Source organism: Protopterus annectens, chromosome 15.part0 (genome assembly GCF_019279795.1).
Source record: "Protopterus annectens isolate FY-2018-M chromosome 15.part0, PAN1.0, whole genome shotgun sequence".
Classification (NCBI taxonomy): Eukaryota; Metazoa; Chordata; order Ceratodontiformes; family Protopteridae; genus Protopterus; species Protopterus annectens.
Genome location: NC_056749.1, coordinates 90,774,085 through 90,796,814, shown reverse-complemented (window position 1 = coordinate 90,796,814; position 22,730 = coordinate 90,774,085). Strand labels below are relative to the sequence as shown.

The 22,730-nt window shown below is 44.5% G+C and overlaps 1 protein-coding gene across 1 annotated transcript in view; it reads left to right on the top strand.

Moving 5' to 3' along the window:
• Positions 1-22,730, top strand: part of OCRL (OCRL inositol polyphosphate-5-phosphatase) — a 2,544,778-nt gene that overhangs the window by 433,111 nt on the left and 2,088,937 nt on the right. The window contains exon 8 of the mRNA XM_044057236.1: positions 21,145-21,306. Coding sequence (XP_043913171.1) covers positions 21,145-21,306 — 162 coding nt within the window. The remainder of the gene's footprint in view (positions 1-21,144; positions 21,307-22,730) is intronic.

Here is a 22,730-nt window from a genome sequence, read left to right as displayed (position 1 = left end):
AGATGTAGCTAAGGTTTAGGAGTAGTAGTAGTTGAATTGAGAGGGATGAGTATTTTACAAACATGTTGGGCTTTTGATTGGTAAGGTAGGTGTTTAATAGGGGTAGGGAGCAATGTAAAGTAGGTGTGTTGTGTATGGGGGAGGGGATAGGAAGATGAAAGGGTGTTTAGTGGTTGGAGGGGAGGGGATAGGAAGATGAAAGGGTGTTTAGTGGTTGGAGGGGAAGTAGGAGTGGCTAAGTGGGTATAAATTCAGATGTAGTGGGGGTGGGTGGGAATTGGGGCTAGGGTAGGGGAGCGGAGTGAACCCGCAGGGCAAACGGAGCGGGGAACAACAAAAGAAGAGAGATCAGCAGCAAAAAATATCAGCTACAACTGCTGATGATATAGACAGGTAAGGAGGTATGGTAGGTGTAGAAACCAGATAAGGATGAGTGTTTATGTAGGGATGTAAGAGAGGTTTTAAGTTGAATAGTTAGTGTTGTACAGGGGGTGAAAAACCAGGAAGTAGACAGAAAGAAAAACAGGCTCTTAAGTTAGGTAGTCAGTTTAAGTAGGATGGAAGCCAGGTAACATTACAGTTGCACTGGCATTTGGTTATTGGGTGCTGCCACCTAGTGGTAACAGTGAAGAAAAGCAGGCAGCAATGGAGCAGATCACTTACAATGTTTGCTGTGAAAGTATCAGGGACTAAGGTGACTTGGGGGAGCGAGTATGTTCGTGTGGCCCACGGTATGCTGCTGAGTCACTTGCACTGGAAGTTGGACAAAAGTAAAAGTATTACTAGGTAGGTAGTACAGATACAGTAGATAAGGCTACCTACATTCAAAAGTTAACTTTATGGGCAGTCTTCAAGAGGTCTATAGCAGGAGGTGTTCCGTTTTTGGATTGAGGTGGGGAGGGAGCTTCTGTGGTGAGCTTCTGGAGTGAGGAACAGTAAAATGAGAGGAGATAGAGACTAGGTTAGGTTCGTACAATAATTAAAACTACAGATAAAGAGAGGAAGGAGTAAGGGGGAATAATTCTGTAGGGAAGGAATATTATACAAGCATTTACTGAAAATATATACACTATAGATGTAGAGGTGATAGTTGTAGGTATATAGGCAGTTCAAAGAATAGACGTAGAGGAAGGGGAGATATAGAGGAAAAGTGGTATTAGAAGAGAGGTGGTAAATGGCAGCTTATAGAAAGAGCAACATTAGGTAGGTTAACATGCAAGGTTGATAACTCAATCACTGTACAAAACCAACATTACCACAGTACCCCAGCCTGGTAAGGATGGGGAGATTAACTAGCGTAGCTAGCTAACAATCAAGGAAAATATAGCAGGCAATAGATAGCACAGTCATTCATTGCACTTTGATGTTCATCGTGCATACAGCTGCAGTCATAACAGGTGGGTTCTCCTGCCGTCAGGTGGGTCCTCGGTCGGCCGAATTCCAAAGTCTAGGTCCGGCGTCGGTTGTCGTCGCTTCTTCCCTGACGTCAGTGCGACAGGGGTATAAAAGAACCCGCCAACGCCATTTTCTCCAGTCTTTCTTGCCGCACGGTGCCCGAAGCAGAAGCAGTTCGCAAGTGCCGGTCAGCCAGCTCCTGAGATTACGAAAATTTGGAAACCGAAGTCTTCTTAAAAGCTAAGTACCCCGTTGGAGAACCTTTTCTTGCCTCAGACCGATGTCAGACAAAGTTAATAATTGTATTTCTTGTGGGAAGCAAATACCGCATAAGGATTTCCATTCCCTCTGTATACCTTGTTTTGGCCCAGACCACGAGGTCTCGGCCTGTCGCTTTTGTGCTACATTCAACAAACGCACTATTAAGCGTCGGGCGGAGTTCGCCCAGCATTATTTTGGAAAAGCATTTAACTATACTATGTCGTTGGATACTCCGACTCTGGTTTTCTCTAAAAAACGCAAAGACAAGGACCAACATGCGAGGTCTGTGGCCTCTACTGACACCACGCCAAAGACTACTACACGTGGTCCTGTTCTCAGTGAAGCGCCTACGCAGCCCCTGCCTACCGAAAACCTGTCTTTGACGGTGTCTCCTGTGCCTGAGGTCGCAGGTTCCTCGGCCCACACCCCGACTACAGATACCGAAGCCACTCTTGGCGTTGAAACTCAGAATGTGGACAGGTCCACCTCCACTCAAGGTGTCTTCAGACCTTCCTCTTCTTTCTCCATTAAGGCTTTCACAAAGTCTAAAGCTACCATGCACTCTGAGACCAGCTAAAGAGGGCCCATCTCCAGGCCCCATGCCTAAGAAACAGATGCTTAAAATGGCTGAGGATTTACTTACTCTTATCAGAGGTTCTCGGCCCCCTCCGGACAAAAGGCCTAGAGTGGAGGAAGATTCCCCCTCCTCTGATCAGGGCTCCATTATTTCAGAGCACTCTGATGATCAGGAACATTCTTACTCCCCTTTTGAGGACTCTGATGCGGAGGAGTCCATCCCTTCTGTATCCCCCCCTGAGGATTACTCATTTGGGGAAACTTTGCATACCTTAAGGGAACACTTCCATTGGGAAGGCCAAGATTATTCTGATTCCAAGAAAAGGCTCAGGGAATTTCTCTTGCTTCCTCAGCACAGGCCTCTGGCTATACCTCCTGTCTTGGACATACTAGATGATGTTTACTCAGAGGCCTGCCTTAACCCAGACTCTCTACCTCCAGCTCCTGTTAAGCCTGACGGGTACTACAGGGTCCCTGACTCACACCAATTTCTATACAAAAGCTATGCTGCTGACCCAGAAACCATCTCACAGGGCCCCAAGGGAGTTAAGGCCTCCATTGCAAAAAATCCATTGCCTTCCGAGAGAGATTCCAGATCCTTAGAAAGGTGGGGAAAAAAGGTATATACCTCGGCTACCTTATCCATGAGGGCCTTAAACTGTCAGTTTCATATGCTAAAATATCAACAGTTTTTGTTATCACAATTGAAAAGTAAAATGTCACAGCCTGAACAACCAGACTTGAAGGAGTTGCAGGATTTGATGCATAGTGCAGAACAAGTGGGTAAGCATACCTTACAATGTGGTTTTGATGCTCTAGAGGCCTCATGTAGAGCTGCTGTTACAGGATCAGTCATACGTAGGCATGCCTGGCTCAAGGAACAAGCCCTGCCTGATCATGTCAAAGCTAAATTACTAGACGCCCCTCTTCAAAAGGATGTACTATTTGGTGCTAATGCTGAGGAAGTATTAAGGAAAATGGAGGAAAAGGCTAAATCAATGCAAACAGTGAAAGAATTTCTACAGGTTCAACCTCCACGTTTTAGTAGAAATTGGCCTTCAAAAAACTGGTCCTTTCCTGCCACAGACAGACCCCAAAGAGGCAGATACAGGTGCCCGAGGGGCAGAGGGCAATCCCAAGGATTGTATAGAGGCAGACAATGGCAAGCTGCTACACAAAGAGGTGGTGAGGACAACTCGCAATCTTTCAGAAAGCAAACCCAATGACTTTCCCCTGTGCATGCCAACCAGGTCTCAAATGGCAGCCCCCTTAGGAGGAAAGCTGTCATTATTTTCAAAAAATTGGCATATTGTCACAAAAGACAAATGGATACTGGACATTATAAACAGAGGCTACAGATTTCATTTTCACACCCTTCCAAAAATGAGAGGCATGCCAAACCTGCCACACAATCAAAGGGCAGAGGCACAAAGGCAAATTACAAAGCTCATAGACATGAAAGCTATTCAAGAGGTACCTACGCACGAACAAGGTCAAGGTTTTTATTCCAGGCTATTCCTGGTACCAAGGAAGGGAAAAGATTGGAGACCTATTTTGGACCTGTCCATCCTAAACACATTTCTACTCGTACCAAAATTCAAGATGCTCACTCTACAGCAACTTCTTCCCATGCTGGGCAAGGAGTCTTGGCTGGTAACATTGGACCTCAAGGAGGCATACCTGCATGTCCCAATCAGACAAAATTGTAGAAGATACCTCAGATTTCTTACAGGTTCAATTCATTATCAATTCTCTGCATTGCCCTTTGGCTTATCTACTGCGCCCAGAGTATTCACGAAATGCCTGGCATCAGTACTTGCCTTCTGCAGACTTCAAGGGATACAAATATACCCTTATTTGGACGACTGTCTGATCCAAGCGGACAGCAAGAACATACTTCTGAAACATCTGGCTTATGTAATAATGTTGTTGAGCTCTCTGGGATGCACAGTCAACAAAAAGAAATCAAGACTAATACCCTCTCAGAAGATAATTTTCCTGGGTGCTAACTTGGATACAAACACCCAGATGGCCTACCTCACGCAAGAGAAGCAGGGGCAGCTAACTCAATATTTCACAGCACTAGCAAATTGCACCAGGCTTACTGCAAGGAAAATCCTGCAGGCTCTGGGATTCATGGCATCTTGCATCTTACTAATCCCATGTGCAAAGCTGCATATGAGGAAACTTCAGTGGTACCTAAAAAACATATGGTCTCAACACAGCCACAGTTTGGAAACAATAATACCACTAATTCCATGTCTGCAAAAGGAATTTCTGTGGTGGGCTCAAACTTGCCAAACAAACACAGGCCTTCCATTCAGCAAGCCTCAAGCAAATCAAGTCATCACAACAGACGCCTCAGACTACGCCTGGGGGGCGCACATGGCAGATCGGTGCATTCAGGGCAAATGGTCCCAAAAAGAAAAGCAGCTTCACATCAATCAAAAGGAAATGCTAGCAGTAATAAATGCTATTATAGCTTTCAAGGACCTTCTGCAACCAGGACAACTACTGATAAGAACAGACAACACCACAGTTATGTGGTACATAAACAAGCAGGGAGGAACACATTCCTACCCCCTATGCAGACTGACCATGTCACTTTGGAACATGGCCATGGACTTACAACTCGAACTACAAGCACAGTACTTGCCAGGCAAGGAAAACACGCTGGCAGACAACCTAAGCAGAAATATGACAGAGCCACACGAATGGAAGTTGCATCCAAAAGTCTTTACAGAAATAATCCAAGCATGGGGAAGGCCAGACATAGATCTATTTGCCTCCCACAAAAATCACCAATTGGCAAAATTTGCTCAAGGATTTTCCACCCAAAGGCCTGGAGAGTGGACGCTCTCTCTTTTTGTTGGACATCAATGACAGTTTATGCCTTCACACCTCTTCTGCTGCTGCCCAAAGTTCTACTGAAAACCAGAGCAGACAGACCAAAGATGATCCTCATTGCTCCGGACTGGCCAAGACAACACTGGTACCCACTCCTAAGGAGCCTGACGCATTCACCACCATGGACACTGCCTCTAATGCCACTTCTCTTGACTCAACACAGCTTCAAAACTCTTCACAGCCAGCTAAAGACACTCAGTCTAGCTGCATGGAAGATCCCTTAGCATCACAACAAACCCTACTCTCCAAGGAGGTTCAGGATGTCATTTTGGAGGCCAGAAGGCCGTCAACTAGAAAAGCTTACTCCACAAAATGGAAGCGGTTTTGCGCCTGGAATGAGAAAAGGGGTCAGGATCCTGAGAAACTGAATTTACCTCAGATACTACAGTACTTAACTGAGCTGTTAAGCAGTGGACTTTTTCTCCTCCATCAAAATCCATGCCTCAGCCATTTCTGCAGAATACAACACTGACCCACCCTTATTCTCACACCCTCTCTTAAGGCAGTTCCTCGGAGGGGCTAAGAATCTAAGACCACCAAGTAAACAGCCAATACCTGCTTGGGATCTCAATTTCATTCTGGAAAAACTGACCTTGCCTCCCTTTGAACCAGCTTCCTCATCAGATTTGCAATATTTGTCCTGGAAAACCGCTTTCCTTCTGGCAATTATCTCAGCTCGTAGAGTTTCAGAACTACAAGCACTCATGGCTGTGCAGCCTTTCATCATCTTCCATCAGGACAGAGTTTCCTTGCGAATCAACCCGTCCTTTATGCCTAAAGTGGTATCCAAGGTAGCTTTGAATCAGGCCATACATCTACCTACCTTCTATCCTAATCCTCAAAACAAAGGGGAGAGACTACAACACTCCCTGGATATCCACAGACAGCTACGTTATTATCTGGACAGAACAAAGCCTTTCAGAAAATCAGACCAGCTCTTTGTGTCCTATGCTGTAGGAGCTCAAGGAAAGCCAATTTCGAAACAGACAATCTCTAAATGGATAGCCCACTGCATATGCTTTTGCTATTCCTTTCATGGCAAGACTGTACCTACAGGCATCAGATCTCACTCCACAAGGGCCACTGCCACCTCTGCAGCCTTTCTCAGAGGAGTCCCTACCAAAGATATTATGGAAGCAGCCACTTGGAGTTCTGTACATACCATCTCCAAGCACTACCACCTACCATTATACTCCAAAACTAGGGCAGGCTTTGCCACTGCAGTCTTGCAAGGCATCCTGGCTCCTCCGAGTACCACCTAGTGCCTACCACACCCCTTTCTTAGCTTTGGGATTCTACCCATCTGTTATGACTGCAGCTGTATGCACGATGAACATAGTACAGTTTTGTACCTACCATAAATGTAGATGTTCGAGTGCTAATACAGCTGCAGTCCAGGTTTCCCTCCCCTCCTTCCCCTCTTGGGACAATACTAATGGCTAACACCTCCTCATACAACATGATTGGGGTATTCTTTTAAAGTGTATTTGCTTGCACTACTGTTTTTTGATTTTATTGCATTGCATTATTACATATAATTATGTTTTGCCTTCCTTCTGGGGGCACCTGACATCTGGGGCAAGAAAAACTGAAGAAAATGGTATCGGCTGGTTCCTTTATACCCCTGTCGCACTGATGTCAGGGAAGAAGCGACAACAACCGACGCCGGACCTAGACTTTGGAATTCGGCCGACTGAGGACCCGCCTGACGGCAGGAGAACCCATCTGTTATGACTGCAGCTGTATTAGCACTCGAACATCTACATTTATGGTAGGTACAAAATTGTACTTTATGCTTTGTAAAGTGTTTTATAATAAGTTAGTACTATATGTGCTAAATGCTGGTATTGCTTATGACTGTAATCAGCTTGAAACTAGCTTTTACTAAATGTTCAATGTGCATTATTATCTTGGAGCTTTTCTCCGTGGGCCTCCACTGAAAATGGACATATATCCAGTCGGACTATCCCGGTCAACAAATGTAAAATAAATAAAATGAAATGAATGTAACCTCTGAGGCAGCCATGCCCTGCCTTAGAAACATGTCTCCCACTGGGTTCATGGTCTCTACCGGAGATTCGTTGACTTGCTTGATTCCCACAATCCTGAGAGTGGTTAGCAGGGAAGGCCTTGCCACTCTGCACAGTGTTTTTGCCATATTTCATCCAGGGTTGTTCATAGGTAGATACTAGGCTGTTTGGCCCTAGGGCCTATATAAGCCTAGCGAAAAAGGTACCTTGGCTTTCGCCACTCTTGCCCCTGTCAAGCAGAGCCACAGAAGTGATCCCCGGGGTGAATTTCCTATTTCCCATCCAATCATCAAGATTTTTCCTTGAAGAGTGCTAATGAGGAGCTCTGTTTGACATAAATAGGTAGTCTGTTCCAAAGTATGGGAAGTCTCTGGGACAGGAATCTATCCCCCCAGCATGTTCTGTTTATTGTGGTGACAAGGTCCCTAGAGCGTGTAGCTCTGAGGGAATGGGATTTCTTTAAGTGGAGCATGTCCAACAGCTCTGGGTTTGACATAGCTTTGTACATTAGGCAGAGATCGCCTCTGAGTAGGCGATATGTGACTGAGTAAAGCTGGAGTTTTTTGAGACTGTCTGCATAGAGTATCTGTTTGAGGCCAGTAATCCTCTTTGTGAGGTATTTCTGTGGCCTTTTCCAGTTGTTGTAGATGTCTTGTGAGGTACATACCAAAAGGGGCATTGTACTCTATAATGGGTCTAATGAACGATAAGTAGACGGGAACAATGACCTCTTTTTTCTGGATTAGAAACCTTTTTTGATGAGGTGTGCCACGTAGAAGGATTTCCTGACCACTGTGGCATGTGATTGTCAAAGGAGAGACTAATGTCCACCTGTGTCCCAAGGTCTCTTATCACACTACCGCCTATGTGTTAGGTTATGGGTACAGAGTTTTTACCAAAAGGGATGACCATACACTTTTTGGCATTGAGCTTGAGGCCTTGGCTTTGACACCAGGCATCTGTCTCAGTGAGGCCCTTTTGTAGGATGTCCACATCGTTAGGAGTTTCGATTATGGCTCCTAGTTTGCAGTCATCTGCGAACTTAGTTAGCCAAAGACTTTCTGTGTTAGCCTGTACTTCAGAGAAGTAGATACCAAACAGGAGAGGACCCAGGACTGAACCCTGTGGTACTCCGCTTGTCACTGGTCTGAAGTCTGATTTGGAGTCTGGATTCTGTCAGTAAGCCAGTTGGCAACCCTTCTTGTGACATAGGGATTTATACCTAGTCTAGTGAGTTTATCTGTAATTCCAGAGTGGGGGATGGTGTTGAAAGCCTTGACGAGATCTAGATAGGCTGTGTGAACCACCTTACCCTCATCTATGGTGACTGCTTCAAAGAAGTCTATCAGGTTTAGGAGGGTCCAGAGTTTGGAGATTACCAATGTCTTTGTTTATGAGTTCCATGATGATACGTTCCATGGCCTTGCAGACCAGGCTTGTCAGGCTAATGGGGTGGTAGTTCCTGGGGTCTGTCGTGGCTCCCCCTTTGTGGAGTTGGATAACTGTCGCAGTGCGCCATAAGCCTGAGGCGAGGCTTGGTGGGGTGCCAGTTCATTCTGTAGTTTGTGTAGAATGCAGCCTGGGATGTTGTCAGGTCCCATGGATGCTATGTTTTTGGCTTTGGTGAGTGAGGTTTTTACCTGTGCAGCCGTGATTACAGAAACTTTGCATTCTTCCAGAATAGAGATGGGCCCTTTAGGGGGTGAGGGGGGGGGGTAAAGTTAGCACTGAACCTATCTGCCAGGATGTTGGCAATATCAGTTGGTTCTGTATATTTAGTGCCAGTGTGCTGTAATTCAGAGCAGATCTGAGTGTTGCCATTGAGATTCTTGACATAGCTATAGAATGCTTTGTGGTTGTCTTTAGAATCAGTGGTGATTTAGTTTTCATAACTAGCTTTGGAGGATTTTGTGAGGGATCTCAGCTTCTTACTGTGGATGACCAAGGAGTTCCTCCAATCATGGGATTTTACTCTTTTTTGCAACAGTTTCTTTCTTCTGTTGTTGAGTTTGTTTATGGCAGAAGACCACCAGATTGGTTTCCTTTTTTTGGAGGATAGCATCTTGGTTCTGTTAGGGATAGCACGATCCATGCACTTGTGTAAGTGCTTATAAAGTGCATTTGTGTAGGATTCAGCAGTCATACCTCTATTGTCCATCTGCATGGGTGTTGTGAAGTTTACCACTTCTGTCTTAAGAAACGTGAAGTTGGCTTTGGAGAAATTTTTTTACAGTTTTCCCTAAGGGAGGGGGGGGGGTTGGGGACGGGATGTGGATGTCTAGGGTGATTAGCTTGTGGTCGGATCTGACCAACGAGGAATTGACCTCTGGTGTGGTACACCAGTCGCCCATGTTGGTAATGACCAGGTCTAGGATATTGCTGCCCCTGGTGTTGGTTGCACTAGTGGGCAATCTGTCCTCATACCAGCTGGCCTGCAGCTATTTGTTACTTTGAGACTTGAAACAGCAGTCCTGGCGAGTTTTGGTGATGATGTAATTTTTTTTGTAAATAATAAGCATTTTGTAGAATGAAAATAGCAGAGGAAGACTAAAGTATCTCTAAATGACAAAACACCCCTTTTTGTTTAATTATCTTTAAGGGACTTAAAAGAACTTAAAAACTGCTACCAGACTTGAGTTGTCAGAGCTTATAATTTCAGATGTCCTTCAAGGATGCAACTGCAGTCCTGACATATGGGTTGTCCTGCCCCAGGCAGCCCTTCGGTCGGCCGGATTCCAAAGTCTGGGTCCGGCATCGGCTGATGTCGCCCTTTCCCCGACGTCAGAGCGCCTGGGGTATAAAAGCGTTAGCCGATGCCATCTTCTTCAGTCTTTCTTGCCGCGTGGCGCCTGAAGCAGAAGCAGTTCGCAAGTGCCGGTCGACCAGCTCCTGTGTTTTCAGCTACTGAAGTCTTCAAAAAAGCTAAGTACCCCTTTGGGGACCTTTTCTTGCCTCAACCGATGTCAGATAAAACTGTAAAAGTTAATAATTATTTAACTTGTGGGAAACAAATACCTCATAAGGATTTCCACTCTTACTGCTTACCCTGTCTAGGCCCAGAACACAACGTCTTGGCCTGTACAGCTTGTGCTTCTTTCAATAAACGCACTCTTAGGCGTCGGACAGAGTTTGCACAGGATTATTTTGGGGAAGATTTCTGTTATACCGTCGGAGCTTCCGACAGCACGTTTAACTAAAAAACGGAAGGATAAGGACCGACACCCGCGGTCCGTGGTCTCGGCCGACACCACGCTTAGGCCTGCCGTGAGTGTCTCTGTCTCTTCTGAGCCGGTTTCACAACCGCTACAGACCGACGACACCGCCCCACCGGTTACTTCGGTGCCGGTTTCTGTTCTCCCCTCTGAGACCGTAGCCCAGGATATTTCTAACACCATTTCAGTGGATAAGACTACTCCAGCATGTGGGGCTGCCAGGCCTCCAGTGTCTATGTCCATTAAGGCCTACACACGTGCTAAGGCTGCCAAACAGGCTAAGTCTCTCCCTCCAAGATCTGTTTCTCTGGGATCCACTTCTAGTTCTCAAATTTTAAGTTTAGCTGAGGACCTTATTTCTTTAATTAGGGGTTCTCAGCCACATCCAGATAGAGGCTCTCAGCCACCTTCTGTCAAGAGGCCTAGGGTTGAGCAGGTAGATCCCCAGTCCTCCGATGAGGCCTCAGGTGATTCTGCACATTCAGACTACCAGGAGGAGGCCTTCCCGGCCTACGAGGATTCTGATGTGGAGGAATCCATTCCCTCTGCTTCTCCTCCTGAGGAGATTTCCTTTGGGGAAATGCTTCATTCCATGAGGGAACACTTCAAATGGCAAGGCCAAGAATACTCAGATTCTAAGAAAAGGTTAAGGGAATTTTTAAAGCTACCTCAGCATAGACCCTTAGCTATTCCTCCAGTTTTAAATGTTTTAGATGATGTGTACTTAGAATCTAGTGTTTCCCCTGACTCCCTCCCCCCTGCGCCTGTCATGCCAGACAGGTACTACAGGGTCCCGGACACACATCAATTTCTGTACAAGGGCCATACTGCTGACCCAGAAACTATTTCTCAGGGGCCTAAAGGGGTTTCCTCCACTACTGCTAAGAATCCACTTCCTTCGGAAAGAGATTCTAGGGCTTTAGAAAGGTGGGGCAAGAAAGTATATACATCTTCCACCCTTTCTATGCGAGTATTAAATTGTCAATTTCATATGATTCAGTATCAGGAATACATGTTGGATGACTTGCAAAAGAGATTGGCTTCCCCTGAACCATTAGATAGAAAGGGGTTACAGGAATTGGTTCATAATACTCAGCAGGTTAACAACCATTTCCTTCAGTGTGGATATGATGCATTGGAAGCTTCATGTAGAGCAGCAATGATAGGTGCGGTCATACGCAGACATGCTTGGTTAAAGGAACAATCATTGCCAGACCATGTGAAAATTAAGCTTTTGAACGCACCACTAGAGAAACATAAGCTCTTTGGTGCTACTGCACAAGAGGTTTTAAAGAAAATAGAGGAAAAGGCAAAATCAGTGCAAACAGTCAAAGATTTCCTCCAGGTACAGCCTCCAAGATTCAGCAGGAATTGGCCTTCTTAGCATTGGCCCTTTCCAGACACAGACAAATTTCAAGAAGCAAAAACAGACATGGCAGAGGTAGAGGGCAAACTCGAGGCTCCTACAGAGGACGTCAATGGCAGCCTCCGAACCAGAAAGGTGGGGCAGGACCTTCCACTGCTCCACAGGGACAATCTCAATGACTTGACTTTGACTCCGCCATCCAGGGCTCAATTAGAAGCACCTTTGGGCGGAAAATTATCTTTATTCTCACAAAATTGGCACAATATTACAAAGGACAAATGGATACTGGACATAATAGACAAAGGATACAGATTCCATTTTCATACACTACCAACAAGACATGGCAGGCCAAACCTGCCACCAAATCAAAGGGCAGAGGCACTCAAACAAATAACAAACCTACTTCAAATAAGAGCAATAGAAAAGGTTCCTTCTGCAGAACAAGGCCAAGGATTTTATTCAAGACTGTTCCTTGTTCCAAGAAAAGAAAACCAATGGAGACCCATTCTGGACTTGTCCACACTGAATACTTACCTTACTGTGCCAAAATTCAAAATGCTGACTTTACAGCAACTCCTTCCCATGCTGGGCAAGGGGTCTTGGCTGGTAACTCTGGACCTCAAGGATGCATACCTGCATGTCCCAATCAGACAAAGTTGCAGAAGATACCTCAGATTTCTTGCAGGCTCAGAGCATTATCAATTCTCAGCATTGCCCTTTGGCTTATCTACTGTGCCCAGAGTGTTCACGAAATGCCTGGCATCAGTAATTGCACATTGCAGACTTCAGGGGATACAAATATACCCTTACCTGGACGACTGCCTTATACAAGCGGACAGCCAACAAGCCTTGTTAAAAACTTGGACTATGTCATTCACCTACTGCAGGCCTTGGGATACACAGTCAATATTCAGAAATCAAGTCTCGTACCATCCCAACAAATACCTTTCCTGGGTGCCACACTGGACACACACCCAGATGGCGTTTCTGACAAAAGAAAAACAAAAACAATTACCAGAATACTTCAGAAAATTAGCAACACACACCCAGATGACTGCAAGGAAAATCCTGCAGGCCCTGGGTTTCATGGCATCTTGCATTCTTCTGATTCCACACGCAAGGCTGCATATGAGGAAACTACAATGGTATCTAAAAAGTCTATGGTCTCAACGCAGCCACAGCCTGGAAGCATTGATCCCACTCATTCCATGCCTTCAAAAGGAATTTCTGTGGTGGGCTCAAGCAAGCCAGTATAAACAAAGGTCTGCCTTTCAGCAAGCCTCATACAAGTCAGACCATAACAACAGATGCCTCAGACCATGGATGGAGGGCGCACATGGAGGGCAGATGCATTCAAGGACAATGGACACAAAAAGAAAAGCACCTGCACATCAACCAAAAAGAAATGCTGGCAGTGATACATGCAATCAAGGCCTTCGAAAAGTTCATGCATCAGGGCCATCTACTAATAAAGACAGACAATACCACAGTTATGTGGTACATAAACAAGCAAGGAGGTACCCATTCCTACCCTCTTTGCAGACTGGCAAAGAATCTCTGGGATATTTCCCTACAATTGAAAATAGAGCTACAATCCCAGTTTGTACCAGGGAAGGACAATGTTCTGGCGGACAGCCTAAGCAGAAACATCATGGATCCACGAATGGATGTTGCATCCAGACATTTTCTTACAAATAACTCAAGCATGGGGAAGGCCGGACATAGATCTTTTTGCCTCCCACCTCAATCACCATCTGAAAAAGTTTTGCACAAGGACATACCATCCTCAAGCATGGAAGGTGGACGCTCTCTCCTTCAGTTGGAACTCTCTAACACTATATGCCTTCCCACCTCTTCCTTTGATGACCAAGGTGTTACTAAAGATCAAGACAGAGCAACCGAAAGTCATACTGATAGCTCCAGACTGGCCAAGACAACACTGGTACCCACTGCTACGGCGCTTGACACACACCAATCCGTGGCTTTTTCCTCAATGGCCACTTCTTCTGACACAGCACAATTACAGGACACTACACCCCAGCTTGAAAACATTGAAGCTGACAGCTTGGAAGATTCCATGACTATTCCTCAGGGTACACTTTCCAAAAGGGTAAAAGATATCATCCTGGAAGCGCGCAGACCTTCCACTAGAAAAACATACTCAGCAAAATGGAAGAGATTTCTTATCTGGTACAGCAAAAAGGGTCAAGACCCATCAGTGATGAGCATTCCACAGATACTAGAATATTTGGCTGAAATGCTCCACAATGGCCTTTCATATTCTTCCATAAAAATACATGCTTCAGCAATATCTGCCAAATATAACACTGATCCGCCTGTATTTTCTCACCCATTGCTAAGAGTTTCTAAGAGGTATAAAGAACATCAACCCTCCAAGGAAACCACCAGTGCCTGCATGGGACCTCAACTTCATGCTGGAAAAATTAACTCTTCCTCCCTTTGAACCAGCAGCATTTTCAGAGTTGAAATTTCTGTCTTGGAAGACAGCTTTCCTTCTGGCAGTAACCTCAGCAAGAAGAGTCTCTGAGCTACAGGCCCTTATGGCAATACAACCATTTCTCATTTTTCATCAGGACAGAGTTTCTTTGAGAACCAATCCGTCATTCATGCCAAAGGTGGTATCCAGGGTGTCCCTGAATCAAGCTATTCACCTGCCTACCTTCTTTCCCAATCCTCAAAATAAAGGAGAGAGACTTCTGCACACCTTGGACATACACAGACAGTTGCGCTACTACTTGGACAGAACAAAGTCTTTCAGAAAATCTGACCAGCTTTTTGTAGCTTGCACTGCTGGATTGCAGGGAAAAGCAATTTCCAAACAGACAATTTCTTAATGGATTGGAAACTGCATTCGATTCTGCTACTCTTTTCATGGAAAAACTGCGCCAGCTGACATCAGGCCACATTCCACCAGAGCTACAGCCATCTCCACAGCCTTTTTAAGAGGAGTGGCAACAAAGGACATTTTAGAAGCTGCTACATGGAGCTCCGTGCATACATTTTCCAAACATTACAACCTGCCTTTATATTCCAGATCCAGAGCAGGGTTTGCTTCTGCAGTCCTGCAGGGCATATTAACTACACCATCTTTGTCTTAGTGCCTACCACCCCCAGGTTGGCTATGGTATTCAACCCATATGTCAGGACTGCAGTTGCATCCTTGAAGGACATAGTACAGATGTTCTTCATCTCACATTGCTGCAGTCCTTACACTTGGGTAGTCCGCTGTCCTCGGTCGGCCCGAATATCAAAGTATTAGGCTGACGTCGGTCAAGGCGCTTAAGACTGACATCAGAACGTCAGTGTACAAATGCGCATGACCGACGTCATATCCTCAGTCTTTTTTGCCGCATGGTCCGATGCAGAAGCAGCGTTGCAAGTGCCGTTCGGCGTTCTGAAATTTTCGGTCCCGGAGTTTCAGACCAAGTCAAAGTTGGCTAAGTACCCCGTTGGGGAATATTTTAGTTTTTTCTTGCCTCAGTGGTTTATCGGATGTCAGAAAAAGTGAATAACTGTATTTCTTGTGGGAAGCAAATACCGCATAGAGATTATCATACTTTGTGTATTCCTTGTTTGGGGCCTGAGCACGACGTTGTTGGGTGTCGCTTTTGTGCTAGGTTTAATAAGCGCACTATTAAGCGGAGGTTAGATTGTGCCAGGTTGGTCTTCGGGAAGCGGTGCAATTACAATATGCCGTCGGATGCTCCGACGCCCGCTTCTTCGAAGAAGCGCAAAGACAAAGCAGCTAAACCCAGGCAAGAAGAGTCGTCCGTGCGGACGCCGGTTCTTTAGGCGTCGGTGGAACCGGTGGTTCCACCGAGGCTTCTCTGGAGTCCCAGGGGGAGACTTTGATATTGCAGGATGTGGCCTCTCAGGAGGCAGGTCAGGCTGAAGGGGCTTCTCAGGTTACTGTACTCCCCTCCCTTCCTAGGGTGCTTAGGCCCTCTCCTTCTGTTTCCAAGGCTTCTCCCAGAGGCAGGCCAGGTTTAGCTTCTGTTGGTGTCACTCCTAGTTCTTCAGGATCTGTGCCCAAGAAGCACATGCTCAAAATGGCAGAAGATTTAATTACTTTGATTAGAGGTTCTTTGCCGCCTCCTGATAAGAGGCCTAGGGTGGAACCAGAGTTGGGGAGTTTTGAGCAGGTTTCGGATGTTTCAGAGTCTTCGGCTGAAGACTTGCAGGAGTATTCTCCTTATTCTGATTCTGATGTGGATGATTCTACTCCTTCTGCTTCTCCTCCAGAGGATTTTTCTTTTTCAGAGACTCTTCATTCTATGAGGGAACATTTTAAGTGGGAAGGTCAGGACTTCTCTGATTCCAGGAAAAGGCTTAGGGAATTTTTGCTTTTACCCCAGCATAGGCCTTTGGCTATTCCTCCTGTTCCGGATGTTGTGGAAGATGTGTTTGCGGAGGCTTCACTTAATCTTGATTCTTTGCCTCCCGCTCCTGTTAAGCCGGACAGGTATTACAGGGTGCCTGAAGCTCATAAATATCTGTATAAGAGTCCTAGGGCAGACCCAGAAACAGTTAGTCAGGGACCTAAGGGTGTCAAGGCCTCTGTGGTAAAAAATCCGGTTCCTCCAGATAAAGAGGCCAGAGCTTTGGATAGATGGGGAAAGAAAGTCTATACTTCTTCCACCTTAGCTATGAGGGCTTTGAATTGCCAGTTTCACATGTTGAAATATCAAAACTATCTTCTTTCTCAATTGAAGTCTAAGGTAGATGCTCTGGCGGAAGGCATTGAGTGTAAAGAATTGCAAGATTTGGTACATGTTTCTGAACAGGTGGGTAAGCATTCTTTGCAATGTGGATTTGATGCTGTACAGGCCTCGTCTAGGGTGGCTGCCACTGGGTCAGTTCTTCGCAGGCACGCCTGGCTGAGGGATCAGAATTTATCTGACCATGTTAAAACAAGGATTTTAGATGCTCCTTTACAGTCTGATGTATTGTTTGGTTCACCTGTGGAGGCAGTTTTAAAGAAAATGGAAGACAAGGCTAAGTCTATGCAGACTGTTAAAGATTTTTTGCAAGTTCAGCCTCCGAAGATTAGTAGGAATTGGCCTGCTAAGGGGTGGACGTACCCTTCTTATGACTCACAGTCTAGGGGAAGATCTAGACGTGGTAGGGGTAGAGCTCAGGGCTCTTTCAGACCTAGAACAGGGAGTTCACCTGCATGGTCTTCGGGTGAGGGCAGGGGCCAGTCCTTTCGTAAACAGGCCCAATGACCTACCTTTTCAGCTGCCAGAACCTTCTTGTCTGGCAGCACCTTTGGGAGGAAGGTTGGCACTCTTCAAAGAAAATTGGAATTTGATTACCCAGGACAAATGGGTATTGGATATTATACACCAAGGTTACAGGTTTTATTTCCATACATTGCCTCCTTTCAAGGGCATGCCAGACATTCCTCCTCAGCAAAGAATAGAGGCTCACAAACAAATTTCTCTGCTGCTGCAAATAGGGGCCATACAGCCGGTTCCTCTGCCAGAAGTAGGCCTGGGATTTTATTCACGCCTGTTCCTAGTACCAAAGAAGGGGAACACGTGGAGACCAGTTTTGGATTTGTTTATCCTCAACACTTATCTGGACATTCCCAAGTTCAAAATGTTGACGTTACAACAGCTTTTACCTCTGCTGGGCAAATATCACTGGATGGTGACTCTGGATCTCAAGGAAGCTTACCTTCATGTTCCTATCAGGCTAAGTTGCAGGAAGTATCTGCGTTTTCGAGCTGGGACTTCTCATTATCAGTTCTCTGCATTGCTCTTTGGCTTATCTACTGCGCCCAGAGTGTTCACAAAGGTTCTGGCTCCAGTGATAGCTTTCTTCAGGCTAAAAGGAATACAGATCTATCCTTATTTGGACGATTGCCTGATTCTGGCCAAAGGAAGGCACGAGCTTCTTCATCATTTGCAATATGTGATAGCAGTGCTAAGATGCCTGGGGTATTCTGTGAACGAAATAAAGTCCAGTCTAGTACCCTCTCAAGACATGTGCTTTCTGGGTGTGAGACTGAATACAGCATCCCAGATGGCCTTTTTGACCCCGGACAAACAAAAGAATCTTTCACTTTACTTCCATCAATTGTCTCATCTGTCCAGGCTGACTGCAAGGACAGTCCTTCAAGCCTTGGGGTTCATGGCATCTCGTATTCTGGTGCTTCCCAATGCCAAACTACATATGAGGAAGCTACAATGGTATCTCAAAAATGTATGGACTCAGCACTGCCAAGATATGGACACTGTCATTCAGATAATACCTTGCATTCAAAAGGAATTTTTGTGGTGGGCGCAGGAATGTCACCTAAACAAGGGACTCTCTGTGACCCGGCCAGAGGCGAGTCAGATTCTAACGACAGATGCCTCAGACAAAGCTTGGGGAGCTCATCTAAATGGAAAGTGGATACAAGACACGTGGCCTGCCAGACTACAACATCTACATATCAACTTGAAGGAGATGTTAGCAGTCCAATTTGCATTAATAGCTTTCAAGGATTTACTTCTTCCAGGGCAGGTGTTGGTTCTAACAGACAACACAACTGTCATGTGGTACATCAACAAGCAAGGGGGAACACATTCTTATCCTCTATGCAGGCAAGCAATGATTTTGTGGGAGACTGCTCTCAGTTTACAACTCAATCTTCAGGCAAGGTTTCTGCCGGGAGCACAGAACTCCTTAGCAGATGTGTTGAGCAGGCGAATTATGGATCCCCACGAGTGGAAATTGGATCCTCATGTATTTCAGAAATTGACAGTGTCATGGGGAACTCCAGACATAGATATGTTCGCTTCTCCACTAAACCACCAGCTGCCAAAGTTTTGCACAAAAAGGTTTCATCCCACAGCTTGGAAAGTGGATGCTCTTTCTTTCAATTGGAGCAATCTTCATGTGTATGCCTTTCCACCTCTGCCTCTCCTCCCAAAGGTACTCCTAAAGGTCAGACAGGACAAGCCGAAGATGATTTTAATAGCTCCAGATTGGCCTCGACAGCACTGGTACCCTTTACTGAGAAGTCTGGTTCGGGAGCCTCCATGGCCTTTGCCTTCGATTCCACACCTGCTGTCTCAAGAGAACAGTCATTTACTCAATGTCAAACTTCACTCTCTTCACCTAACAGCCTGGCATATTCTGTTTTAAACCCTGGAGGGTCTCAGCTTCCGCAGCAAGTTTTGAATGTTATTTTGGAGGCCAGAAGGCCTAGTACAAGGAAAGTATACAGATAAATGGAAGAGATTTTTATTTTGGAGTGCAGCAAAGGAATTTGATGTTGCTAAGCCTAATTTAAGTGTGGCTCTTCAATATCTTGCTGAGTTACTGGACAAAGGGTTGTCCTTCTCTTCTATTAAGATTCATGCTGCAGCAATTTCTGCTCACTATGACTGTGATCCACCATTGTTTTCTCATCCTTTGTTTAAGCAATTCCTTAGAGGGGCAAAGAATATAAGACCCCACGAGAGCTCCTACTCCTGCTTGGGATCTCAATTTTGTGTTGGAGAAACTCACTCTACAACCTTTTGAGCCTGCAGCTACTGTCGAGTTGAAATATTTATCATGGAAGACTGCTTTTTTGTTGGCCATTACCTCTGTAGAAGGGTTTCTGAATTACAGGCCCTTATGGCAGTTGAGCCTTTCTTAATTTTCCATAAGGATAGGGTATCTTTACGTACTAATCCCTCCTTTATGCCTAAGGTGGTTTCTAGTGTGGCTTTAAACCAAACTATTCATTTGCCTACTTTTTATGCAAACCCCAAAATAAAGGGGAAAAGATTTTGCACACCTTGGATATACACAGGCAGTTGCGATATTATTTGAGCAGAACTAAAGGGTTCAGGCAGTCTCAGCAGTTGTTTGTTTCTTTTGCTTTAGGTTCTCAGGGCAAGCCTGTGTCAAAACAAACTATTTCTAAGTGGATTGGGTTTTGTATTGCTTTCTGTTATTCCCATCATGGTAAGGAAGTTCCAGCTGGGATTAGGCCTCATTCCACTAGAGCTACTGCCACTTCTACAGCTTTTTAAGGGGTGGCAACTAAAGATATTTTGGAGGCAGCTACTTGGAGTTCAGTGCATACTTTCTCTAAGCATTATCACCTTCCACTTTACTCTAAATCTAGGGCTGGGTTTGCCACTGCTATTTTACAGGGCATTTTGGCAGCACCTACTACTTTATAGTTTTGCCATCCTCCCTTACCTCTGCTTTGGGATTCTACCCAAGTGTAAGGACTGCAGCAATGTGAGATGAAGAACATAGTACAGTTTTGTACCTACCATAAATGTAGATGTTCAAGATCCACATTGCTGCAGTCCAATTTACCCTCCCTCCTTCCCCTCTGTTGTTAGAGGCGGTTGTGTGGTTTGGGTTGTAAATATTGTACATATTGTATATATATTGTTCATAGGATTAGTGCAAGGGTGGTTGGTTGTTTTTTGCTGTCTTTTGGTTTTGACCTTTCTGTTTAGGGTCTTCTGACATCTGGGGCAAGAAAAGACTGAGGATATGACGTCGGTCATGCGCATTTGTACACTGACGTTCTGATGTCAGTCTTAAGCGCCTTGACCGACGTCAGCCTAATACTTTGATATTCGGGCCGACCGAGGACAGCGGACTACCCAAGTGTAAGGACTGCAGCAATGTGGATCTTCGAACATCTACATTTATGGTAGGTACAAAACTGTACTTTTTGTACCTACCATAAATGTAGATGTCCGATAGGTATGCAACTGCAGTCAGGTTTTCCCTCCCACCTACCCCTCTGTGGTATTCTTTTGGGTTTCTACCCCTCATTTTAGCTACCTGGGGTAATCTTTTATGGTGTATTTGTTTTTATGTTGTTGTACTTGTCTGGAATTTTTTCTCTATTTTCAAAATTTAGCCTTCCTTAGAGGGCACCTGGCATCTGGGGCAAGAAACACTGAAGAAGATGGCGTCGGCTGACGCTTTTATACCCCAGGCTCTGGCGCTGGGAAAGGGCGACATCAGCCGACGCCGGACCCAGACTTTGGAATCCGGCCGACCGAAGGGCTGCCTGAGGCAGGACAAACCCATATGTCAGGACTGCAGTTGCATACCTATCGGACATCTACATATATGGTAGGTACAAAACTGTACTTTTTCTTTTGTGTCTGTTTATTCATGCCATTTCATTATCTGTTTTACATACTCATTGTGTTTTCTGCCTTTTGAAGCTTCTTGTGTTTTAATTGAAGGAATTGAAATTTTTGGCTGAATATTGCTTTAGATGCTGTGTAGTAAAACTGAACGAGTGCATCACTGTCTTTTTTTGGTCTTTGAAAAATGGGATCAGTAATTTTATGTGAAGTAGAGAAAAGATATTGAGGTTTGACTTGGGTCACAGTTGGTCTTTACTTTTGGCTGGTTTCAGGTTGCCTGCTGAAAAGCCAAATGGACGAACTGATCAACTCAGACGAGACAACACAATAAGGAAGCTTTTTGAGCCAAGCAACCAGTCTATGCAACGTGAAGGACTGATCAAACACTACATGTTAAAGAGAGAATCCGAGTACGTGGACATTCAGGACTTCAGGTAAAAGTGTCAGACATTTTTCAGTGGTGTAATGGGAGGTAAATGGCATATATTATCTGGCAGTATTCAGAACTTAGGTTTTACACAGTCAAAAGCACATTACCTCCTCACTTTCAGGGTGCCATAAGTTAATAGTGTTATATATGATTTTTGTACCTTGGCACATTTCTGAAGTGGTATTTATTTCTTTTTAAACCCTACTTTACTGATTTTATATGTTAGCAGTATTTATCAATTTATTTACTACTCTGTCCTCATCCATCTTTGTACTTTCAAGCTGTTTATGTAAATATTTGTACTGTAGATGTGTGCAGTGTCAAAGCGCTTTGAAAGAGTCTAAAATGGTCATGGAGTATTAACCATGGAAAGGTCTGGTCTGTGTTGCATTCCTCAGTCATTAGTTTAAACAAACAAATTTTAAGAACGTTACCAAATGTTACCAAAAGACATTTTGTTTTGTTTTAATTAGTTCATCTAGTTTTCCTTCCGTTGCTTCCTGCTACCTCTCTCTTATCCTCATTACTGCTGCTCCATTCTTTCAAAACAATTTTAGCATGCTTACAACTTTTTCACTACTGGTTGTCTGCCCCCCACCCCCCCGAACCAGCTATATAACTATATTTATAATAATATATTTATTATATTTATAAAAGCTATATTTAACTTTTTATTCTTTCTCTCTATACATTCCACATTCTAGGTAAACTAATAGTTTGATCAAATATATATATATATATATATATATATATATATATATATATATATATATATATATTTTGCATTTTGTTATTGAATTATATTTTTTGTATTTTGTTATTCAGTGTAATGAACTGTTGGTATAATGCACACATTGTTTTCTTTTGGAGCTTCTCTCTCATGGCGTTGTCTAGCTGGGCCAACCTGGTAAACAAATTCAAATAAAGTTGTATGGGCCCCAGTGTTAACTGGGTGACTGAGCTATCCCCAGACTACTTTTGGCCTCATCTTCGAAAAAAAGTAATATAAATGTTATAGATATATACATACTTAGGTATAAAATAATGTAACACAGCAGTTTCAGTGGTCCCTTTACCTAAAGGATTTCCTAGGTCTACAGTAACACCTTTACAATATTCTTTTTCACTTGGGTTATTGGAGAATTTTACAGTGTGGATGGAAGTTTCTGGAGTTCAAAGCTTTTTAACAGGCCTCCTTTCTTTGGAACCTTATTCTCCAAAGGTTAAGTTCCGCACAGTGGCTGGCTTTAGCAGGTTCTTCAAAACGCATTTAAATCCTCTGGCTTTCATTTTATCATGAGCACCACTGTTTCATGTGTACTCTGTATTTTTATTATAACTTAATTGTTAGCTCCTCAGAGTGCCCTGGTGTCAACTTTTACAATCCCACTCGACTCGGATCACTGTAACCAATATTGGAGGACAGCA